This window comes from Puma concolor, chromosome C1 (assembly GCF_028749965.1).
Source record: "Puma concolor isolate L17-30 chromosome C1, mPumCon1.1.hap2, whole genome shotgun sequence".
NCBI classification, from domain to species: Eukaryota; Metazoa; Chordata; class Mammalia; order Carnivora; family Felidae; genus Puma; species Puma concolor.
Genome location: NC_141674.1, coordinates 177,297,362 through 177,315,741, shown reverse-complemented (window position 1 = coordinate 177,315,741; position 18,380 = coordinate 177,297,362). Strand labels below are relative to the sequence as shown.

Below are 18,380 nucleotides of genomic sequence, written 5' to 3'. Positions count from 1 at the left end.
TTAAGCTTCTGACTTCAGCTTAAGTCATGATCTCACGGTTTGTGGGTTTGAGCCTCATGTCAGGCTCTGTGCTGACAGCTCAGAGCCTGGAGCCTGCTTCCAATTCTGTGTCTCCCTCTCTCTCTGTCCCTCCCCCGCTCACGCTCTCATTCTCTCTCAAAAATAAACATTAAAAAAATTAAAAAAAAAGAAAACTATAAAACACTACAAACTCAAATAACAACTTGAAAAAATGGAATGTCCCATTATGTTTTGGGTTAGTAAGACTAATAATAGAAAAAAAAAAACAGTAATAGTGGCCTACTCTGGGGTGGGGGTGAAATGTGGGAACTAGGGGAAGGGAGCAAGATGGAAGGAGATATTTTCACTCTATAATTGTATACCTTTAATGTATTTTGGTTTTTCAGCCATATGAATGAATAGCTTACTCAAAAAAGCATAAAAAAAATATAGGATATTGATTGAAAATTCATTACAATTTTAATAGTTAATTTTATAATTTAGTGAACTTTAAATGCTATATGAATGGTGTGAAGAATATTCAAATAATGTTGGAATTTTCCAAAGGGATGCATATTTTGCCTGTAATGGAAATATTGATCAAAAACAACTTTTGAGTTTTGCTTACTGGTAATAGGGAAACCTGTTTAGGTTAAATTCTGACTCCCCAAAAAACCTATTATTGAAAATAAATATTTAGGAGATTCTCAATTACTGTTTCTTCATAAAATAACATATTTATTCTTTCCCTTTTATAGGTAGAGGAAGAAAGGTAAGTATTACTTTGCATAGTTCCATTTTCATAAATTTCTTTTTTATTCTATGATAACTGTTCACACAGGCTGTGCTTTGTGTATTTGAAAGTCTTTTGTAAAGTACAAGTCTTTCGTAAGTACATACCATATAAATAAAAATATATAAACACAGTTCAGCTACTTTGCTTATAGATTACAACTGCCTCTATTTTATTCACTTTGTTAATTTTTGTTTATAGATATTTCTTCTAGAAGGTTGTAAATCTCTTAGGGATTGAGACTGTGCCACATGAGCCTTTGAATTACTTACATGTATCACTGTACTTAGTATATACCTTGCACATATTAGAAGTGCAGTAACTGCTTAGTGGAAGGAAGGAAGGAAGGAAGGAAGGAAGGAAGGAAGGAAGGAAGGAAGGGAGGAAGGGTAGGTGAGTGGGTGATGGCTGTTGTTCAGTGGAGTTGTGGTCCTGCTTCTATTGGTTGGGAAGTAAAGATATGTCTAAAAGAATTAATTGAACACTTTACCAAACACACATCACCTTCTCTTCCCTCCCCTTCTGCCATTTCAAGGAGCCTAAGATCTAATCCCAGAGGCAAGCCTTACACTCAAGAGGACAATGTATGATATTGTTATGAGCCTAGATACAGCTGGCCAGTTTAGCCACTTGTCATCTGGATATGGGTAATCCCCCTGAGTGAAGAGAGTTACATTCCCTTGGAATTGTTCTCAGTTTTCTAGGTAATTTAAAAACTGTGGCATTTGCTTCAGTCTTATCCAGATGGGATGGGCACAGGGATCAGGAATGGAAATGGGAGGTCATCCCAAATTTCATGGCAGATATTAGGCAGATTTCCAGCGACTTTAAATTGCCTTTACTTTTGCATACAGTAGAACTTCAGTAAGGTGATAAAGCAATGCTACACCTTCATGGTAAATGAAAGTGATGCTATCAAGGGAGGTCCTGGCTACTTTTATACTTTTGGATTAAAAAGGCAGTACCAAAAATTGTCTTATTTGGAATAAATATCAGTGAAGCTATTTAGATTTGAATATATGTCAAATGAATAGGTCTACAAATACCAGCTTACATTTATTTACATCTGAAATTAAATCTGAAGTTTTCCAAAGGCAGTATGGGACAGCTGGTAGAAAGACACACTCAAACCAGTTGCCAATTTACCACATTCTAGTTATGTGCCGCTATATTCATGACTCTGTCATTTGTTATCATGTGCCATCAGAACTTTCAGAGCAGAGTAATGTTATAAAAATGTATTTTGTGCGTGGCTTATATTAATACTGATGTTATTTATAATCTATTTTCTCATGCATGTTAACTCCCAAATAATTACTGAGCCTTTGTTATATCCCTGTATGAGGCAAATGATACAGATGATGCAATGGTGGGCAAAACGCTGTGGCTGTCTCCATGGTAATGGCATCCTAGAAAAGTGGCGAGGCATGTCCATGTGGCATTAAGTGATAAGTAACAGACAAGAGGTAAAATTAAACTGTAATTCACATCTGAATCAGAGTATTTGAATGTTATCTTTCCCAGTGAGTATGAAAATCACATTTAGCAAAAGTTTAGATAAATCTTCATTGCATATAAATTAACTTATTCAAGCCCATATTATTTTTTTATTTTTTCAAAGCCCATATTTAAAAAAAGCAACAAATACTTACATTAGTGGTTTATTTCCAAAATAAGAATTATCACAGAATCATTAGAAAAATTTATCATGGAACCTGATAATGTAACACCGAATCCCATATCAAGTATTGTGGAGCAATAAAAAGTTTGTAATAAGACATCAAAAAACTTACAATTTAGTTGAGAAAGGTACAAGCAAATACCATTCTCCTAAACACAAAGTAAGAGCAAAGGCTGCATTGTAATTGCTGGTCTCAAAATGGAGATTTCCCAGTCATTCTTAGTGGACTATTTCATTTTTCTCTCTTTGGTTGAAATAATTTCTCCTCACTTTTTACTTGTTTTTTCTAAATTTATTCCAGAAATAAAGATTTTTTTTTTCTAGCATAATTCTCATAAAGTCCTTTAGGTGTTCGGCACACATTTACCTACCCTTCCTAAATAATTCAAATTCTTTCAGCATCTCAAAGAAAGCCCTTACAGCTCTTAAAAGATGAATTTTTATTACTTTCAGATTATGTTATAAATGGAAAGACCCAAGCTAGAAGTTAGGAGACTTAGAAATGCAGAAATAAGCCTGCTCTGTTTTACTGACCATGTGTTCATCCCTTTCTTCTCTAGTCTTTTTGTAGGTTGTCTTTTAGTCTCTTGTGTTCTACCTTGAACTTAACTCATATAGAGCTCCCTCCTGCCTCTGTAGAGAAATTTCCCAGGGCTGAATTATCAATTTATTCTTGACTTCCTAACCTTGGCAGTAGAATCAGCAGTGATGATCAGGGTATTGTTCTGCTATTGAATCCATTATTAAGACTATGATGATTGTAAAATAATTTTTAAATATCACTTTACAAAATTTTGTCAGAGGTGGGATACTACTGGAAGGATATAACTAAATTGTACCTATCAGGAGTACACTTAGGAGATCTGGATCAAACACCCAAAAAATATGTATGATCTTTAACCTACAACTTCAACTTCTAGAGATACACCATAAGGTATTAGTTAGAGGTACTACACAAGTATTTATAAACAAGGATATTCATTGTAATGATATTTTTAATTGTAAAAATGAAAGTATAATCTAAGAGTAAAATACTGAGGCATTGATTAAGTAAACCAAGTTCAGGTAAACAATGGAAAACTAAGAATACTACAGTGTTAAAAGTGGTTATCTCCTGGGTGTTAGGTATAATATTTAATTTCTTTTGTAAGTTTCCTCTATTTTCAAAATTCCCTGTTAACCAATATACTTTTTATAATCAGATAGAAGAGCAATATATGTGAAAATAAAAATTAAATAAAATAGAACTCATTAGTCTTTTTAAAAATTTTTTAAACATTTATTTATTATTGAGAGACAGAGCGTGAGCAGGGGAGGGGTAGAGAGAGGGGAGACACAGAATCTGAGGTAGGCTTCAGGCTCTGAGCTGTCAGCACAGAGCCCGATGAGGGGCTCGAACTCATGAACTGTGAGATCATGACCTGAGCCGAAGTTGGTCGCCTAACCATCTGAGCCACCCAGGTGCCCCTAGAACTCATTATTCTTGCTTCTTCTACATTTTGGATATAATCCTTAATGTAGTCATACTTTGCAATTAACCAGTAAAAAGCATTATTTCATACTATATTAATGGAAATTAATATGGTCAAGAATTTATTGAGGTTTTCTGTTAGACAAAACGAGGATGTAAAGTAGACTTGATCATAACCTTAAGGAGACCAAAATCTGTTGGAAGACAAATTCAGAAATAAATAATACAAGTAGATATGAGGTAAAATAAAGGTATATGAAGGTAGAATTCATCCAATATTATTTTACCTATGTACTTGAAATCATGCTCTGAGAATACAATTTTTGAGAGACTGAAGTTCTAAGAATCCCATCTACATCTGTTATGTTTGCTACATCTATTATAAAAGGCAATTAAATTGTCCAATGTTATTTCCTTTATGTTATGATTGTTTTTTGTGTTATTTTTATCTTCCTATTCAGTTAATATTTTTTCTTGATTTTCTTCAGATATTGAGAATTACCTAACCAATATAAGTATGTTCTTTCTTTCTTTCTTTCTTTCTTTCTTTCTTTCTTTCTTTCTTTCTTTCTTTCTTCCTTTTGAAGATGAGCAAACTTACCTCTTGTTATTTCTCAGATTCTTCCATGAGTTTTAAAAAAGGTGGCAAGAGTTTTAGGAATGGCATCTGATAAGTTACTAAAACTAGGTGGCATAGAATATGAGTGTGAAAATTCAGCATATCCAAGTTTTGTATTTTCTCTGAGTTTTCAGTCTTTGGGTAGTTTTTCCTATGGTGCTTTGACTTTACATCCTTTTAATCACAAGTATTTCTTGGTCTGGTCAGTTCTTTAGATATTCACTATAAAGACTGAAATTACGCATTTCAAACATTGGATTGATATTTTTGTGTCTTTCAGATGAGTAGTAATTTTTTTCATCAATGTCTGACTACTATAAATATTGCTTCTTTTCTCATTTTTGTTTTTTACATTTCTTACATAGAAATTCTCAGTGTTTACATGGAATATTCTAGTATGATATGACTATCCTCACCAAGCTATTATATTTTGATAATTGAACAATTTTTGCTTCATAGGGACAAAAAGGAGAACCAGGATTAGTGCCTGTTGTAAGTATATGTATATATTGATTTTCATGTGTCTTTAATAAACTTAGCTATAGTATAGTTGTAAAGTTTTGCATATATACACACTCTTGTGAAAAGGGATGTTAGTTATGGTATAACCAAGCTATAGTATAAGACAAACAAACCAAAAGAGGTTAATTCTTTAATATACTATTTAATGTTTATTTATTACAATATTCCTGACTTTTATTGTCCCATGACTATAAATGGAAATCAGGGTTTTCTAAAGTTAAGCATATTATATATAGATGTAAAGTGATAGTTAAGATGTATATATATATATATATATATTTTGCATGTTTATTTATTTATTATGAGAGAGAAAGAGAGACAGTGCTAGCAGGGGAGGAGCAGAGTGAGATAGAGAGAGAATCCCAAGCAGGCTCCACACTGTCAGTTCCCAGCTCCAGTTCTTACGAACTGGGAGATCATGACCTGAGCCAGAACTAAGGGTGGGCACTTACCCGACTGAGCCACCCAGGTGCCCCTATTTTTTGTGGTATAAATAGTCATGTAATCCAAATAAAAGGCATCACTTAATATTCCACACTTCTGGAAATATATCTTGCCATTTTCCTGATTGAAATTCCATATTGTATAAGAGTTCTTAAGACTTGTTTAGACTTGTACATGATCAAAAAGTATATTGTTAAGTGGGATGAAAATTCTTCAACCATCAGTCTCATAGATCTCAAAGAGTTATCATCACTCTGTCAGAAGAAAAGTATATGCACGTTGATTTATTTGGCAGTGTTTGAATTTTTGCTTTGCCTTGAAATTGGCTTGTTTTTAACAAAGATTACCTAAAAAGTAAACCATTCATATTGTTGTCTTTCATTTAAAAACACTTATGTGTACTTCCTATGTCTTACATGCTATTTTAAGTGCTTTACAAATATTTATTTGTCTTCATGACAACTTTGTGAAGGAGGTAATTTCATAATCATCATCATCATTTTACAGAAGAGGAACATAAAAACATAAAGTAATAAGTAATTTGTCCAAAGTCAGACAACTGGTAAGGGATAGAGTTAGGATTTGAACCCAGGCCTCTTGGCTCCAGTGTGGTGCTCTTAATCCCTATAGCAGTCCTGCCTCTGTATATGAGAGTTTATATTAGATAACATCTTAAGGCATAAGCAAGGAGAACATGGGCATCAATTGACAACATCTGTTTGCTCTGAAAAAATTCACTGGGGCTTTTGTTGTTATTCTTATTTGTTTGACTATTGATTTTTCTTAAACTCTATCGAAACTTCATCCTTACAGATTATCTTGTTTATCATTTAGGTAACAGGCATACGTGGTCGTCCAGGACCAGCAGTAAGTAGTTTCCTCCAACATTCATGGTACTCTTAAGTTCTTACAGTTACTGAACATCTTTATGAATATTATATCCATCAAAAGACAATAGAATGAAAACCATGATGCTTGGTTTCTTGAAACGTTTTGTTTTGAAACATCTTCAAGTATAAGCATTCCTTTGCAGCAATGAATGATGTATAAAAGATCATTTCGTTCTGAAATTGATGAACCCTATTTTTCCTCCATGTTAGTGTTTTTATTGGCTATGTAAAAGCCAAAATGATCTATTGTTACATTGTTAATTTTAGATTAGCTTTACTCATTAAGACACACTTACCTATTGTTTGGCAATAATTAAAGATAGACTACGTTTATCTGTTTAATGAAACAAACTGTTAATTTCATCTGTTAATGAAATTAAATCGTATTTCCATAGAATTTGAGAAATTATACAGCAGAATAGCATATTACTGGGTTAGCACAAAAGACTACTGATTTCAGGTTTGGATTAGCAGTAACATTCTAGGTAACTAGACAGAAAACACATACATATATTCCCTCAGATCATTGATAATTTAGGGTTTGCACATCTATGTAGTTCTAAAAATCCAAACTGTAGGTTTTTATGGCCATAATGTAGTGACAAAGGCTTGCTTAGGACAAGACAGCAAAAATGATCCTCATAAACTTTGTAATTATCATTCAAGCAATATATTTAGCTCACTGAGCTCCATGATGCTATAATGTAACACTTAATTCTTTAATTCTTTACAGACCTTTAAGCTTCATTGCTAATATAAATAGCCTTTCTGTGTACACAGAGCTTTTATACGCACATGGCTTTATTTTCTACAGTCTTCAACTGAACTGAATTTAAAAAAAAGTGATATTTGTTTTCTGATTTTCTTAGATCAAGCAAACATTTAAAATAAAAACATCTGAAGTATACGTGTTTTGCAGGCTTAATCATCACTTTCCATTTCAGGGGCCTCCAGGATCACAAGGACCAAGAGGAGAGAGAGGCCCAAAAGGAAAACCTGTAAGTTGACAGCAGAGTTCCCTTTTCAGTGAAGTGTACCATGTACCGGGTAAGCCCGTCTATACCACGTTCTCTGGATGCAACAAAGAGTTGGTGGCACTGTTTCTCTCTCATCTCTATTAAATGTGACAGAATTCAGGTCATGAAGTGATTGTGGGTCTTTTCTGATTCAGAGGAAAGTATCACATGGTAATAATTACCTGTTATCTTTTTAGGTAACACAAATGACATTTCTTTGTCCCTCGTGAGGTCAAAGTAAAATAAAGTAGAAAACCTAAGGAAACATAATGAATACCTCATGTTATTTTCAGAAGTTGTAAATCATGAGTGAACAATGCCAGGAATGTACTGTTGAGATAAAACACCAAAGTTCTGTGATCTGTGGTTGCTGCAGGGATAACCAAACTGGATAAAGGAAAAAAAAATTATTAGAGGACTAAATTTTATTTCAAGTGGTTGTACAATGAATTTATTTCCCAAATAACACTCTATCTATTTTCACTGTGCAGCTGCTGCAGAACTATCAAAGGAGTCATTTTAAAAATCAACAAATCCGTTACCAGAACAAAGGGAACACCTTTAAATTTAAATGATCAACTTGATACCCTGGAGATAAAACATGAAGATATTATATAACACATGCCAGATGTTTTTTCTTATTAGCAAGTCCTAGGATAGCGATTCTGTTTCTTTTTATATCTTACCCTCAGAAACTAATGTCTTTCTGTATTAAATAACTCGCTTAATTTTTGTATTGCTATCATTGTATTGCTATCATTATCTTATGTTTTAATCAGAAAAGCTTGTGCTGTTTAATTTTCTGTCTAATGTCTACTAAATTCAACTCTCTAGGTTTTTAGCTTTCCAAATATGTATTTATACATATTTAGATGGGAGAAATAGATAAGCAGGAGAGCAACAGACAACCTTGAATATATAAATAAAGAAAAATGTATTTTAGATCATGTTGCTTGGAACTCTTGCCCCTTGATTCATCTTTGAATACGTTTGACCAAGTATTGCATGATGACAGTACTACAAAACTGGGGCTGGAGTTATGGATGGTATTGGCAGGCATGCAGGTAAATGACAGCACCCCGGGGAAATGGGGCATAGTCGTATATGTGTGCAGTAATGCTATGTTCTGATTATCTTATGCTGTTATTCATTCTTCACTGCTGTTCTACTGAGCTGTCTCACGAGTACTGGTGACCTGAATACTGTTAGTAGCTCTCTAGATGCCTGTCCAAGGGTCTAGAATGACATAAACAGGTCGAAGATAATTTCAATTAGGTGGAAGGTGGTGGCCATGCAGTAACATTGTGCATCAATGTACTTGTGCCCAGGATAATTGATAACACTTAGCCCTAGGTCTAGGTGGAAGTTACTATAGAAATAGTGATTGCGTTTTCAGAATTCCTTGTTAGGATTCAGTGAGTCTGCTGTCACCCTGTCTTCTTTTCTTGACTTAGTGTGTGATATGCTGCCCTTCCTATCTTGGTTAGCCCTGAGATAATCAATGGGAATTAGGTGTGTGTGTGTGTGTGTGTGTGTGTGTGTGTGTGTGTATTTAAAAGAGTGAGGAGTAGTTATTTATTTGGAATTAAGCAAAAACAATCCTGGCAGTTGCCCAAATAGGCAATCTGTTCCTCTGTTAATCCTAGCAAGCAGTGGGATGATAGTTTTTAACAACTGTCTCATTAAAAAAAATGTGCCTATACTTTTGCTGATTTCCCTGGTGTAAATACTTCCACTATGGCCAATTGCAAGATACTGGCATGATGTTACAAAATATCCATTGGTAGAGCATTTTGCCTCAGGTCCCAAGACTTGCAGGAGCTGTTTAACTAGACTAAAGCTGTGGCTTGCACAACGTAGGGTGGTACAGCTATCATAAATACCGTTTTCTCCTCCTGCTTCCGTTACCATCAGACACTACAGAATGCTCACTATGTAATGCATGGTTTCTCAACCTCAACACTATTGGTATTTGGGGCCACATAATAGCTATGCATTGTAGGATGGTTGGCAGAATTCCTGATTTCTACCCACTAGATGCCAAGTAGCAACACCTGTCCTCCTCCCACATACAATTGCGACACCAAAAATGTCTCTTGATGTGACCAAATGTCTCCAGGGGAGGGGAGCAAAAGTGCTCAGGATTGAGAACTACTGTGATATAAATACTCTCCGGAAGTCTTTATGACTAGTCAGTGACCCCCAGGACTGTCTCTTATCATATGTCCTTAGTTTTAACTAAGTAATCCTAGTAACTTCATAGTGACAAACTAGCAATCTGTCAGGAGATAGATAGGGTGTGCTGAGTTCTAATTGCATGTGACACTCAACCTCTGTAGATCTGTTTCTACATAGGTAAAATGGGAAATATGCTGTATTTTACCCACTCTAGCATTTCATAATTTGTGTGTGTGTGTGTGTGTGTGTGTGTGTGTGTGTGTGTGTGTGTGTAGTGAATAAAGTTCTTGACTACTGGGGTAGTTAGTCCTTTCTATTTGTGAATGTTTAAAGGTTGCCACCTAGTGGTAATCTATAAGTACTTTGTATTGTAAATGGCTGCCTGAAATTAGTACTAGAGTATCTTGAGGAATGGGAGAGAATGATGATAAATAGAATATTTACCTTAATATAAAATGTATGTAATTCATCTCACTTGGAAATATGAAAGTATATATTTTAATGTGTTCCCAAATTATATTTTTGTTTTCAGTGTTTATCAGTAAAACTGCTCATGTATTATATTTTTTCTTACTTTCACTTATAATTATGTTCACTTAATTTTGGATAAGTTAAAAAATTTTTATTAATTTTAATCTCAATTTGTAGAAGTGTAACTCATGTAGGCTATTTAGAGGAGATTCTTTGGAGACACTGAATGCATCATGAAGTCAATAGAAAAGTGGGCTGTCTTCAGAACAAGACTTTGAAACATGATTATTAATGTTTCACATTAATTAATCACGGTGGAGGGTGGTGGCCATGCAGTAATCATAGATTAATTAATCACAGAGGGATGGAGAAAGCATATGATTTTTGAGGATCAATACCACCCAAACCTCTCTCTATTCTCATTGAAACTAAATGTAGTTTTTGATTTTGTCTTTAGAAATCTTTTTGGGAGGAGAGATGTTTTAGTTCATTTTTTGTATACAATGATACCTGGTTATCAGTTAGCAATTTCATATTTCAGAAACACATTAAATGTTTTCCACACAAGGCTCTGAGTAGATCATACTACTAACTTTGTCTGTCCCACCATTGACAGTATGAATTTCCAGCTCATGTTGCTCTCATGTGTATGATCAGGAATCCTAGACAGCAATTTACATCAGCCTCTTATGTCTAATGAAAAGAGTTAAGTGACTCTACAGTGGTTTAAGAGTCAGAAAGCATTTGACTTGATAAAGGATGAGAATAATTTCCTGAGAAATCAGTTTTCAAAGTGTTTTTCAGACTATCTACTTCTATTTGAATAGATGTGTTTGCTTATCTTCTACTCTTCTAAGAAATACATATATATATATGAATCTATACAAATATTTGAATATATTAATTAAATTATGCCACCCTCCCCAAAGCCATCATATGCCAGCTGCCCCCTTTCCCACCTCATCTTGTTTTATATGTCCTCCTTCAGCTGTATCAGCTCATATTTGAATTACTTTTGTAAGCCAGGAGGTGTTCTCATGTTTAGAGAGGAGAAGCTTCTTTTTTTAAACTCCAATTCACTTATCATATTTTTCTTGATCCCTGCTTCTAACTATAAAAATCATATTGACTTTGAGTTCTTTGGTCCTTTCTTTCTTTTTGAAGACTGTTAAGACTCTTCAGGGTTAAACAGACAGAAAATACTTCACAAGACTTGTGGGAATGATGAGGTTGGAGGACAGAACATTTCCAGAACTGAGGACGTGGCTGTTCACCAAGCTGCCTTCAGAATGTGGTTTGGGAGGAGGGTGGAATTTGGCAGCTAGAAATCATTGCTCACTTCTCTGAGAACTAGACTTGGCTGGATCACTGTGCCTTTTCCTCTGTTTCTCATTGGTCTGATCCACCTTTAGGGGTGGTAAGAAAAACAAAGCATGCCAGAACTTAAGTAGTAGAATAAAAAGGATTGAAATGTGAAGATGTAATAAGCATATATCGAGGGTCTACTATGTGCCAAGAACTATACAAAACATCAAAATATTAGAAAGATTAAAAAAGCCACAAATACCAGTCAAGGAGCATACCAGTCAAGGAGCTTCTATATATATGTACACACACATATATATGTATATATATACACACACATATACACATACATACATATGTATACATGTGTATATATATGTATATATTTTCAGTAGGAGGAGGTTAAGCAAGCACATATATAGTTAACCATAATCTAAGACAGACATGTGAATTTAGAACTTATTGATTAAATACCACAAAACCAACCAAATAAGGAAGCTTATTCTAGAATACTGGTGAACTCAATAAAATTTTATAATTATTCCAAGACAGCTCATTACTGGGGATTTAACACATCAAGACTAAAATTCTTACCCAAAATATACCATGCCCCTAAGCAGAGGCTGTGATCCGTGCTGAAGTCAGCAGTGTCAGCAGAGCTGATGAAATTGCTGTAGTTGGCTGGATTGCAATCTACTTTTTTTAAGATTTTATTTTTCTTAGAGAAGTTTGAGGTTCACATCAAAAATCAAAGCAGGCACAAAGAGCTCTCATATATGCCCTGTCCCCGTACATGCATAGCCTTCCCCATTATCGACATCTCCCATCAGAGTCCATAGTTTACATTAGAGTTCCTCTTCATGGTGTACACTCTGTGGGTTTGGACAAGTGTATACTGATACATACATCATCATCACAGTACCATTCACAGTGTTTTCACTGTCCTAAAATTCTCCTGTGGTTTGCCTTTTTATCTCCCCATTCCCACCCCAACCCTTGGGAACCACTGATCTTTTTCACTGTTTCCCTAATTTTGCCTTTTCCAGGAATGTCATAGAATTGGAATCCTACAGTATGGCTATTCATTTTAAACATAATGAACACTTCCTCTCCATCAAGAAGTCTGTCTTTTAGATTTCTACTTAAGTACATATTTGGCAATGGGTTCTAATGAGCATGGGCTTGTTTTTCCAGGGTCCTCGTGGTCCTCAGGGAATTGATGGAGAACCAGGTGTTCCTGGTCAACCTGGTGCCCCTGGGCCTCCTGGACATCCATCCCACCCAGGACCTGATGGCATGAGCAGGGTAAGTTCTATATATTGTTGACTGTTATATTTCGATTATATATTAGTTTTTAAATTTTCTTTTATTTTTGAAGTATAGTTGACGTACAATGTTATATTAGTTTCAGGTGTACAACCTATTGATTCAACAATTCTATACATTACTCAGTGCTCACCATGATAAGTATAGTTATTATCTGCCACCATACAATATTATTGCAATATTATTCATTGTATCCCCTATGCTGTACTTTTCATTCCAGTAACTTATTTATTTTATAACTAGAAGTTTGTACCTCTTAATCCCCTTCACCTATTTTGCCCATCCTCACACAAAATTTTGATACATTATTAAGAGTTTAAGTTGTCTTAGTTCAGAAGTTGGCCCTTGACTGCAACAGCAGCTAAGTGAATGCAGTGAACTCAGAAACCCACAGAGAATTGTCAGAAAATTCACAAGAGCATTTTGTAAAGTACCGCTTTGAATGACTTATTTCTCAGTGTCAGTTCTGGAACTGGTTTGGTTCTTTCTGCTGATTCTAAAGGACTGCTAATATTGTTCCCAATATGAATTGAAAAGGGAAACATCTCTAATCTTCTGCTGTTCTTAGGCTCAGAACGGTCACAAAATCTGTGTCATTTCCTCCACAAGAAGGGAGGATGACAGATCCATTATGATGTATATAGAAAGGCTACCTAGTTGACACTAAAAATGTTATCTGATTACTTCCCAAATTTTAGTTTCCTGCAAGAAATAAAATAAAGCAAAATATCTTTCTATACCTGCTTCTTTGAATTCTTGGTGGCAGACATAGGTGATTTATGAGTAGATTGCATAGCAAAACAAGGGAACATATGGAGCCATGAAATATGATTTTTGTTTTATAACAATTTATACACTTATTTCTCAACTGATTGTAGAAGTAATTGCCAATTAATTTTTTTTTAATAATATACACATTTACCCCCCAAAATCTGGAAAGAACTCTGGGAATATATGTGGACAATTTTGGTCATTTGGGTTACCAGAGTTTTTGTGATGTGAAAGAAAATAGGTAAAACTGTTGCCAATTCTTGGAATAGTCAAAGATTAGAAGGATTATAAAATCTTTATCAACTTATATAAATACAGTGTAAAGTTTACTGGTCATGAACAAAGAAACAAGAATACCATCTAAGTAAAATAGTCTCAAATTGAAACCGGAATCTTTAGGGAATATGTTTAAAAGCATCTCTTAGGCTCTGTTCAGATTTTTGGCATGGGAGAAAATCAGATAAAGAGATTTAAAGCTGAAATCGATGAGACTGGAAGAATGATACATGCTTTTATCAAGTATGAGACATTTGGCCCATTGAAGTCGTTATTCTGAAGCAACATAGTCATAAATATTCTAAGGAAGATTGTTCAATCAGAAACACATACAATGAAAAAGAATTTGAATCTTTTTCTGTGCTTTAAAGTCTAAAATATCAAATGATTCTCAACAGAGCCATTCTATAAGAATCCCAGAGAATGTGCATTTCTGAATGTAAGTTTGTTGATATATGTCTCTTACTTTGGAAATAACATGAAGACATTGCATTTATAGCCATTTTCAGCTCAGATGGCTGGATTGGATGAAAAATCTGGACTTGGGAGTCAAGTAGGACTGATGCCTGGATCTGTGGTAAGTGAAAATTTTACTGATAATCAAGGTTCTTGTGGAAAATAACATTTTGTAAAGCAAGGTTTGAATTTGCTAATTAAGAAGTAATATGTGTCTTATTTTTTTGTAAGTTTATTTTGAGATTGGGGCAGGGGTGGGGGTTGGTGGTGAAAGGGCAGAGAGAGACAGGTAGAAAGAGAAAATCCCAAGAAGGCTCTATGCTGTTCGCCTGGAGGCCAACTGTGGGGCTCAATCTCACAAACATGAGATCATGACCTTAGCTGAAATCAAGTGGGATGCTTAATTGACTAAGCCACCCAGGCACCCCAAGAAGTAATATGTGTCTTCTTAAATAAATCTACCCATTAATTCATTCAATTTATGTATCAAATCCTGCCATGCACCAATTAAAAAAGCCTAGTGGGTGTTCCATTCATAACTGTGCAAAGTATTTGTTGACTTTAATAAAGGGCTGCCTATATATTTTATTTAATATTGGAAGAAAATAAAGAATTTAAACATATAACCTACTACAACAAAAACTGTACTTTTAATGGTGTTAGAAACAGTGATCTGGCAAAATTTTGACATGGGAAATTTTGCCATTTTAATTTTCATTATTTCCTACGTAATATCCTCTGGATGCCTATGCCAACAACTCTGAAGTTTCCTGACTGGACCTGCTAACCATTCCCATCCTCTTTTGAATTTCTTCAACTGCCAAAAAGAGTCCCATTTTCTCTGGGCAAGTACTTTAACCTGGGTATTTGGAGAAAACAAGCTCACTGAATGAATTAATACTTATCAAACCAACAATCCCATGCTTTTTTTGTTCATAACATAATTCAAAGGCATCCCAGATTAATGGAGTTTCAAGGCAATAGCAAGTATAAAATTAGACCACAGAACCACCCCCTTTACCCATCCTTAAGGCCAGCATTATGAGTGACTTAAATATTGTTTTGGCGCCTGGGTGGCGCAGTCGGTTAAGCGTCCGACTTCAGCCAGGTCACGATCTCGCGGTCCGTGAGTTCGAGCCCCGCGTCAGGCTCTGGGCTGATGGCTCAGAGCCTGGAGCCTGTTTCCGATTCTGTGTCTCCCTCTCTCTCTGCCCCTCCCCCGTTCATGCTCTGTCTCTCTCTGTCCCAAAAATAAATAAAAAACGTTGAAAAAAAATTTAAAAAAATATTGTTTGTATACTTTTTAAGTCACTAGCAGTATGGGCTCATACAATGATTATCTTGGGATATTTTTCTGAAATATATGAGTTTTCATCCATTTGAAGTTCAATTGCATATATGTTTGTTTATTTATTTATTTGTTTGTTTATTTATTTATTTAAATGTTTATTTATTTTGAGAGAGTATGAGCAGGGGAGGGCGGAGTGAGAGGGAGAATCTTTTTTTTTTAATTTTTTAAAATGTTTATTTATTTTTGAGAAAGAGAGAGAGAGCAGGGGAGGGGCAGAGAGAGAAGGGACAGAGGATACAAATCTGGCTCTGCACTGACAGCAGAGAGCCCAATGTTGGGTTTGAACTCAGGAACCACAAGATCCCTACCTGAGTAAAAGTCAGCTTAACCGACTGAGGCATCCAGGCATCCCTATGTTTATTTTTTTTAATGGGGTTTTGCTTTCTTACTAGCTAAAAATCTGATCAATTCAGAATAAAAGTTTAATTTTTTTGCCATAAGAACAAATGGTTTTGATTTGATTTCACTTTCCCTGACATTTACAAAATTAGGTAAAATTAGGTAGATATATTATTAATAAAATGTTTCAAATTGCATTTTCCTTTTCTTCCCTTTGTCATACCTTGGTATAATCATTTCATGTTTAATAGGGGAAAGCCTGTGTTGATCCTTTAAATGTATGTTATGAAAGACAAAAAGAATCCAGAAATCTCAGTGCCATAGATAATTGTAAATTAACACTTAATATAATCTAGTCAATATTGTTGATGGCTTCATAAGTCTTTAATTCGATGTGCTCACAAGTTTTCTGCCATGAAGCTGAAGAACAGTTTGATATAGACAGTTTAATAATGCCTGCCAAGATTTTTCTTTTGTTGGCTGTTCTGGCTTAACAGAACCACCCTCATGCATGCAAATGCTCTTGTTCCAAAGACATTGGGTGTATACAGGCATATCCTTTTTTCCCTTTATGAGACTGAAAGTATGTATAAAATCATCCCAAATGTTGTCCAGACTTTAATCTTCTTGAATTTAGCTGCATTCCAGATGAGTACAAATGGAGAATGTCATCATCTTCTGCTGTCAGAGCTTCACTTTTCCAGATTCTAAGCCTGATTCAACATTTTTGAAATGTTTGGCCTAATTGTCATGAACACTATCCAACTCTTCTTCTCATTTGTTTTTAAGGGTCCTGTTGGCCCAAGGGGACCTCAAGGCTTACAAGGGCAGCAAGTAAGTCTTTTTATGATTAAACTACATACTATGGCAAAAAAGAAACAAATACAAATAAGGTCTCTGTGACATGAGTGTTTTTTGGCCAGCCTTTAAATTTCATATTGTAATGCTCACTTTGAACAGGCTGTATTTAATTAACTTCTGCTCAGAAATATATGCAATATGTTTTTCAAGTTTCTTCATGGGACTGAAGTTCCATCATCTGGATTCTTTATGTGACTGGCCTCCAATACAAAGAATTTTTGTACCTTCGCTTCTGAAATAACAGATCATTATCTCACATCATAATGAAAATTCTCATATTTGGTTATGTGCTAACTCTGAGGCTGTGAAATCAGATCACAGAAGCTACCACCATGTGGTGTTAGAAATCACAGTCAAGGTAATCAATCCATGGAATCTTTAAGAAGAATATAATACTATACTTTGTTTCTATAGCATATCAAATACCAATAAAATAGTAATGTAGTGCTCTTTTAATTTTTGTGGTGATTTAACCAGCAGTAGGAAATACGTTTTCAAGAGAAAGGGAAAGAAAGAATTCTTAGCTTTTACCGTATTGTCATTATCATGTGTGTGGAGTTTTACCTTACGCCATTTTATATTACTGCCATTGGTGAATAGAAAATGTAGTTGTTGGTGATGATGAAGAAGATGACAATCATGATCATGATGATAACTATCCCATCGATGGAACACTCTATGCCAGCATTATTCTAGGTTCTTAACATGCATTTGTTATTAAGAGAGTTACAACAGCCTAATGAAGTAGGTAGCTTGATTATTCTCACTTCAAAGATTAGGAAATTGAGGTATAGAGAGATTAAGTGACTCACGCAAAGTTGGAAAGTGGTAGGGCCAACAATTTAATTTATTCTGTTTTTCTTTGGTTTGTATATATAATAAACATATAATTATATTTATTTACATAATTTGTTCTCAATTTTAGGGTGGTGTTGGCCCTACAGGACCTCCTGGCGAACCTGGTGAACCTGGACCAATGGTAAATGTCAAGTAAGCATGTAGACCCAGTTAAATATGGGCCCAGCATTATAATAATATTGTGAATTATTTATTTTACCAGCTCTTTCCTAAAGTAGCAAGAAATTACAGTCCAGTTCAGGAGGCCTGTATTATGGACAGTGCTTAAGATATATGTTTCTTATAGCAGGGTATTCGAATTTTGTTAATATTTATGTATTTTTTGAGAGACAGAGAGAATGTGAGTGTGAGTGGGGGAGGGGCAGAGAGAGAGGGAGACACAAAATCTGAAGCAGGCTCCAGGCTCTGAGCTGTCAGTACAGAGCCTGATGTGGGCTTGAACTCACAGATGTCTAGATCATGACCCAAACTGAAGTGGATGCTTAACTAACTGAGCCACCCAGGTGCCCCTGTAGTAGAGTATTTAAGTTCAGAGGCTTTGAATATGGTTAGCAGACCATGCTGAGATATTTGCATTCATGAAATTAAAATTCTTTCCTTTGAGTACCTAATCAAGGCATGCAACATAAAATTCAGAATATTAATAAAGCTATTTTCTGTGATATTTTTCATTTGTCTCAACAATATTTTAGATTATCTCATTGGTAGGTATAGGTAAATATAAGTAAATTTTCTTTTTTTCCTTTTATTTT

At 34.9% G+C, this 18,380-nt stretch overlaps 1 protein-coding gene across 1 annotated transcript in view; it reads left to right on the top strand.

The window, feature by feature from the left end:
* The window catches only part of COL5A2 (collagen type V alpha 2 chain), a 147,341-nt gene that overhangs the window by 74,242 nt on the left and 54,719 nt on the right, over positions 1-18,380 (top strand). The window contains exons 3-10 of the mRNA XM_025912178.2: positions 759-772; positions 5,024-5,056; positions 6,365-6,397; positions 7,365-7,418; positions 12,585-12,695; positions 14,263-14,340; positions 16,699-16,743; positions 17,696-17,749. Coding sequence (XP_025767963.1) covers positions 759-772; positions 5,024-5,056; positions 6,365-6,397; positions 7,365-7,418; positions 12,585-12,695; positions 14,263-14,340; positions 16,699-16,743; positions 17,696-17,749 — 422 coding nt within the window. The remainder of the gene's footprint in view (positions 1-758; positions 773-5,023; positions 5,057-6,364; positions 6,398-7,364; positions 7,419-12,584; positions 12,696-14,262; positions 14,341-16,698; positions 16,744-17,695; positions 17,750-18,380) is intronic.